The sequence below is a fragment of the Rhincodon typus genome, chromosome 18 (genome assembly GCF_021869965.1).
Source record: "Rhincodon typus isolate 14 chromosome 18, sRhiTyp1.1, whole genome shotgun sequence".
NCBI classification, from domain to species: Eukaryota; Metazoa; Chordata; class Chondrichthyes; order Orectolobiformes; family Rhincodontidae; genus Rhincodon; species Rhincodon typus.
Genome location: NC_063349.1, coordinates 47,455,826 through 47,462,515, shown reverse-complemented (window position 1 = coordinate 47,462,515; position 6,690 = coordinate 47,455,826). Strand labels below are relative to the sequence as shown.

General features: G+C 45.7%; 1 protein-coding gene across 2 annotated transcripts in view; it reads left to right on the top strand.

Moving 5' to 3' along the window:
* Positions 1 to 875: 875 nt before the first annotated feature.
* Positions 876 to 6,690, top strand: part of nt5dc3 (5'-nucleotidase domain containing 3) — a 127,870-nt gene continuing 122,055 nt past the window's right edge. For both annotated transcript variants that reach the window (XR_007264040.1, XM_048607483.1), the window contains exon 1: positions 876 to 1,320. Coding sequence is in view for 1 of the 2 variants with exons in the window: in XM_048607483.1 (XP_048463440.1) it covers positions 1,074 to 1,320 (247 nt within the window). In the remaining variant the exon portion in view is untranslated. The remainder of the gene's footprint in view (positions 1,321 to 6,690) is intronic.

The following is a 6,690-nucleotide window of genomic DNA, read 5'->3' as shown; positions in this document are numbered from 1 at the left end:
GCAATTTAGTCCATCATACCTGTATGCCCACAAAAGCAGTCATGTTTATCCCAATCTCCACCCTTTTCAAATCCCTAATCCTGCAATTTACTTAGCTTCATATTTGCACAACTTCCTTTTAAAATTAAAAATACAAATGCAAGTCATTATTTAACACCTAGAAATGTACACAACTGTACACACATTAAATATACACATCTTTATAACGAGTCATAGAGCTGTGCAGCAGCATGGAAACAGACCCTTTGGTTTAACTCCTCCATGCCAACCAGATATCCTAAATTATTCTAGTCCTATTTGCCAGCATTTGGTGGCCCATATCCCTCTAAACCCTTCCTATTTGTGCACCCATCCAGATGCCTTTTAAGTATTGTAATTGTACCAGCCACCACCACTTCCTCTGGCATGTATTAAACATACATAACTTGATATGCATACTACATTTACTACATAGATAACACAGTGTGGAGCTGGAGGAACACAGCAGGCCAGCATCAGCGGAGCAGGAAAGTTGATGTTTCCAGTCGGGAACCTTACTTGGACTATTAATCTAGAGACCCAGGTAATGTTCTGGGCACCCAGATGTCGGAATTTGAATTCAATGAAAAAGAATCTGGAATTAAGTGTCTAGTGATGACCATTAATCCATCGTCAATTGTAGTAAAAACCCATCTGGTTCACTAATGTCTTTCGGGGAAGCAAACTGCCATCCTTACCTGGTCTGGCCTACATGTGACTCCAGACCCACAGTCTTGTGGTTGACTCTCAACAGCCGTCTGGGCAATTAGGGATGGGCAATAAATGCTGATGTCTACATCCCGTGAATGAATGAAAGAAAATTCCACTTCACAATGTCCCTCCCATTTTCTGCAAACTCCACTCTCTATTGACACAGGGCTGTTTGCATCAATGAGGAATTTATAAACAGATGTAGTGGCAGGGTGTTTCTGTTTTGTTTGGAGCGTCTCTTCGCCAGGGTCTGGTTGTCACAGGGAAGTGACGACAGGCTGTTGGAAGCAGTCAGTAGTGTTAACCGGCTTCAGTGAGGACAGAGTTCCCCGGGAGCAGGGAGAATGGGTCCGCGGGCGCTGGCGGCCAGGCTGCCGGGGAACGCTGTGAAGGAGTTGCTCCGGTACCGGGGTGAAGCTGCTCCTCTCGGGAGGCTGCTCTCCGTCCCGGGCTCGGGGCCGGCGCTGCAGCGGCGTTCGCCGGGGAGCCGCATCGTTACAACCGCGGCGGCTCCTTACAGCAGCAGCAGCGCCGTGGACATGAGGAGCTACTTATGGGCGATGTACAAGGAGACCAAGAAAGTGAGCGAAGGTGAGAGAGCAAACGGGGAGCCTGTTTCTCCACTGCATTGGTGTGACGCCCGTCTGGAACTCCCCAAGCGAACCGCACCAGTCGCAAAATCAAACGGTTACAGTTGAAAAATCCTGCTGTACTGAAGGCGTGCATGTTGAGGGGAAGTAGCTCCCTGGCTGCCTCCTTTACCGCTTTTTTCGGTGTAGTTCCTCTGGGTGAGGGTGCACTGGAGCCAAATTGCACACAGCAAGCTCCCACAAACAGCAATGGGATCGTGGCCAGATCTCTTCTAGTGGTATGGGTTGAGGATGTTGATTGATAAGGAGCCTGGAGATAACTTCAGGTATAACAAGGTGTAGAGCTGGATGAACACAGCAGGCCGAGGAGCAGGAAAGCTGACGTTTCGGGTCTAGACCCTTCTTCTGATGCTGCTTGGCCTGCTGTGTTCTTCCAGCTCTACACCTTGTTATACCAGATTCTCCAGCATCGGCAGTTCCTACTATCTCTGGAGATAACTTTGCTGTTGGTCAAAGTAATGGCATAAGAATGAAGCCTGGGTAAGCAGGGCCTGGGGTTATAAAAAAAAATTAATATCCTATTGATTGCATTAATTCTGTTCTCCCCACCCCCTCCCCTGTATTTTTCCAGTGCCCTTCTGAATGTTGAAATAGAATCAGCTTCTTTCCAACCAGCACGTTCTAGATCATCCCAACTGGTTGAGACTCGTTGATAGACCTCAGTGATGTACTATTCTGAGTAGCATTGGCACAAAATATGCAAAGAGATGGTTGTATCTTTTTAAACTCTGTCAGATTAGAGTCGGCCTTTTGGCCGAGAAACCATATGACATTTGCCTTTTCCATTTTTAGAGAGGGATGTTGACAGTGAATTTGAGACACACGATCCTTCTAAACTGCTGATCATGGATCAGGTTTCCCATTAGGTAACACATCTCCTTTCAGGCTTTGCCGCTGTGGAGTTCTATTTTGAATCTGGAACAAAGGATTAGCACGAGGCAACACGAAAGTCTGGAAGATGAAAGCTATGAACAGCAGGGTACAGTTTGGTTCCTCAGTGAGATAATGAATGACCTGTGACCAAACACAATCTTGTATCCCTTTTCTGATGAAGGGTCTAGGCCCGAAACGTCAGCCTCTCTGCTCCTATGATGCTGCTTGGCCTGCTGTGTTCATCCAGCTCTACACCTTGTTATCTCATTATGTCTGCAGGAGGTATGTTTGGTTGCGAATCCTATTCGATCATATGTATTGGTTGGAGTGGCACTTAGAAGCACTGAGGAATTTACAGGAGCTAGGGGGTGTGATGGATGGTAGTTGCAGGGAGGGAGATAAACTGAGGAAACAGTCAGGTGACCTCCCAGGAAAGGTAGGGGAGAGAAGCAGGAGTCTCCTGTGGCTATCCCCATCTCAAACAAGTATGCTGTTTTAGAAAATATAGGGGGTGATGGACTCTCAGGGGAATGTAGCACTGACAGCTAGGTTTCTGGTACTGAGACTGGCTCTAATGTAACGAGGGGTATGTCAGGTTGCAAGCAATCGATTGTGATAGGCGACTCTCTAGTCAGAGGCACAGACAGATGTTTCTGAGGCCGACAGAGAGACATCACAATGGTGTGTTGCCTCCCTGGTGCCAGGGTCAAGGATATCTCTGAGAGGGTGCAGAATACTCTCCAAGGTGAGAGGGACCAGCAGGAGGTGGTTGTACACATTGGAAATAACGACATAGGAAGAGACAAGGATTGAGATGCTGAGGAGAGAATATGGGAAGTTAGGCGGAAATTTAAAAAGGATGTCCTTGAGGGTAGTAATATCTGGATTACTCCCTGTGCCCCGAGCTAGTGAGGGTAGGAACAGGAGAATAGAGCAGATGAATGTGTGGCTGAGGAACTGGTGCAGGGGAAAAGGGATTCACATTTTTGGATCATCGGAATCTCTTCTGGGGTAGATGTGACCTGTTTAAGAAGGACGAACTGCACCTGAATTGGAAGGGGACTAAAATACTAGCGGGGATATTTAAACTAGCAAGGGGTGGGGGTGGTGGGACCCAGGAAGATAGTGAGGAAAGAGATCAGTCTAAGACTGGTACAGTTGGGAAAAGGAATAAGTCAAACAGTCAGGGCAGGCAGGAACAAAGCAGAGAACGAGGTAGGACTGATAAATTAAATTGCATTTATTTCAATGCAAGAGTGAGGCAGATGATCCCGGGGCATGGTTGGGAACATGGGACTGGGATATCATAGCAATTACAGAAACATGGCTCAGGGATGGACAGGACTGGCAGCTCAATGTTCCACAGTATAGATGCTATTGGATTGTTTGCAAGGGGAGCAAGTGAGGAGGAGGAGTGACTTTTTTGATTAGGGATAACATTATGCTGTACTTAGGGAGGATATTCCTGGGAATATATCCAGGGAACTTATTTGGGTGGAACTGAGAAATAAGAAAGGGATGATCAGCTTACTGGGATTGTACTATATCCTCCCCCCACCTAGTATTCAGTGGGAAGTTGAGAAACAAATTTGTAAGGCAATCTCAGTTATCTGTGAGAATAATAGGATGGTTATGGTAGGGGATTTTAACTTTCCAAACATAGACTGTGACTGTCAGTGTTCAGGGCTTGGATGGAGAGGAATTTATTAAGTGTGTACAAGAAAATTTTCTGATGCAGTATGTGGATGTACCTACGAGAGAAGGTACAAAACTCGACCTACTCTTTGGAAATAAGGCAGGGCAGGTGACTGAGGTGTCAGTGGGGGACCACTTTGGGGCCAGTGACCATAATTCTATCAGTTTTAAAATAGTGATGGAAAAAGATAGACCAGATCTAAAAGTTCAAGTTCTAAATTGGAGGAAGGCCAATTTTGATGGTGTTAGGCAAGGACTTTCAAAAGTTGATTGGGGGCGGATATTCGTAGGTAAAGGGATGGCTGGAAAATGGGAAGCATTCAAAACTGAGATAACGGAAGTCCAGAGAGAGTATGTTCCTGTTAGGGTGAAGGGCAAGGCTGGTAGGTGTGGGGAATGCTGGATGTCTGGAGAAATTGAGGTTCTGATCCAGAAAAAGAAGGAAGCATATGCCAGGTATAGACAACAGAGATCGAGTGAATCCCTAGAAGATTATAAAGGCAGTAGGAGTATACTTAAGAGGGAAATCAGGAGGGCAAAAAGGGATATGAGATAGCTTTGGCAGATAGGGTTAAGGAGAATCCAAAGGGATTCTACAAATACATTAAGGACAAAAGGGTAACTAGGGGGATTGGGCCCCTGAAAGATCAGGAAGGCCACCTATGTGTGGAACTGCAGGAGATGGGGGAGATACTTAAACAAGTATTTTACACAAGTATTTTACATCAGTATTTACTGTGGAGAAGGATATGGAAGACCGAGAACGTGGGGTAATAAATAGCAACATCTTGAAAAATGCCCATATTACAGAGTAGGTGGTGCTGATCTTAAAACGCATAAAGGTAGATAAGTTCCCGGGACCAGATCAGGTGTACCCTAGAACTCTGTGGGAAGCGAGGGAAGTGATTGCTGGGCCCCTTGCTGAGATATCTGTATCATTGATAGCCACAGATGAGGTGCCGGAAGACTGGAGATTGGCTAATGTGGTGCCACTATTTAAGAAAGGTGGTAAGGAAAAGCCAGGGAACCATAGACCAGTGAGCCTGACATTGGTGGTGGGCAAGTTGTTGGATGGGATCCAAAGGAACAGGATTTACATGTATTTGGAAGGGCAAGGACTGATTAGGGATAGTCACCATGGTTTTGTGCATGGGAAATCATGTCTCACTAACTTGAGACAGTTTTTTTTAAGAAGTAACGAAGAGGATTAATGAGGGCAGAGTGGTGAATGTGATCTATATGGACTTCAGTAAGGTGTTTGACAAGATTCCTCATGGTAGACTGGTTAGCAAAGTTAGATCACATGGAATACAGGGAGAACTATCTGCAGTTCCTACTATCTCTGATTCAATTTTACACCTTGTTGTCTTGTATTTGGATACAGAACTGGCTGAAGTTAGAAGACAGAGGGCAGTGGTGGAGGGTTGCTTTTCAGACTAGAGGCCTGTGACCAGCGGTGTGCCACAAGAATCGGTGCTGGCTCTATTGCTTTTTGTCATTTATATAAATGGTTTGGATGTGAATATAGGAAGTGTAGTTAGTAAGTTTGCAGATGACACTAAAATTGGAGGTGTAGTGGACAACGAAGAAGGTTACCTCTGAGTACAATGGGATCATAATCACACGGGCCGAGGAGTGGCAGGTGAAGTTTAATTTAGATAAATGTGAGATGCTGCATTTTGGAAAGGCTAATCAGAGCAGGACTTATACTTATGGCATGGTCCTGGGCAGTGTTGCTGAACAAAGAGATCTTGGGGTGCAGGTTCATAGTTCCTTGAAAGTGGAGTCGCAGGTGGATAGAATAGGGGGGAAGGTGTTTGGTCAATGCATTGAGTATAGGAGTTGGGCGATCATTTTGTGGCTGTACAGGACATTAGCTCGGCCACTTTTGGAATACTGTGTGCAATTCTGGTCTCCCTCCTTTCACACAAGGATGCTGTGAAATTTGAAAGGGTTCAGAAAAGATTTACAAGGATGTTGCCAAGGTTGGAGGGTTTGAACTATAGGGAGAGGCTGAATAGGCTGGGGCTATTTTCCCTAGAGTGTCGAAGGCTGAGGAGTGACCTTGTAGAGGTTTATAAAATCATGAGGGGCATGGATAGCGTAAATAGAGAAGGCCTTTTCCCTGGAGTGGGGTGTTTTCCCTGGAGTAGGGTGTTCAAATCTGGAGGGCATAGGTTTAAAGTGAGAGGGGAAAGATTTAAAAGGGACCCAAGGGGCAACTTTTTCAGAGGGTGGTGCGTGTATGGAATGAGCTGCCAGAAGAAGTGGATTCTTGTACAATTATAACATTTAAAAGGCATCTGGATGGGTACATGAATAAGAAGGGTTGATAAGGCTATGGGCCAAATGCTGGCAAATGGGAGTAGGTTTATATAGGATATCTTTGTTGGCATGGATGAGTTGGACCAAAAGGTCTGTTTCTGCGCTGTATATCTCTGACTCTTTAACTAGATAACATCAGTTGCTATTTATGAAGGAATCCCAGACATTGATTAGCCTTTGGGTGTGATGGCGAGAGAGGGTGATAGTGAGATGGTGTTTGTGAGGGAGAGAACGTGTGAATGTGTTTGTGTTTAGGAGAGAGAGAGCATGAGCATATGAGTGAGTGAGAAGAGAGAGTGTGTGTGTGTGTGTGTGTGTGAGGGGGAGAAAGGGAGAGCAAGAGAGAAGTGTGTGTGATGGAGGGAGAAGAGAGCATATGTGAGGGAGAGAGAGGGAGAAGAGAGCATATGTGAGGGAG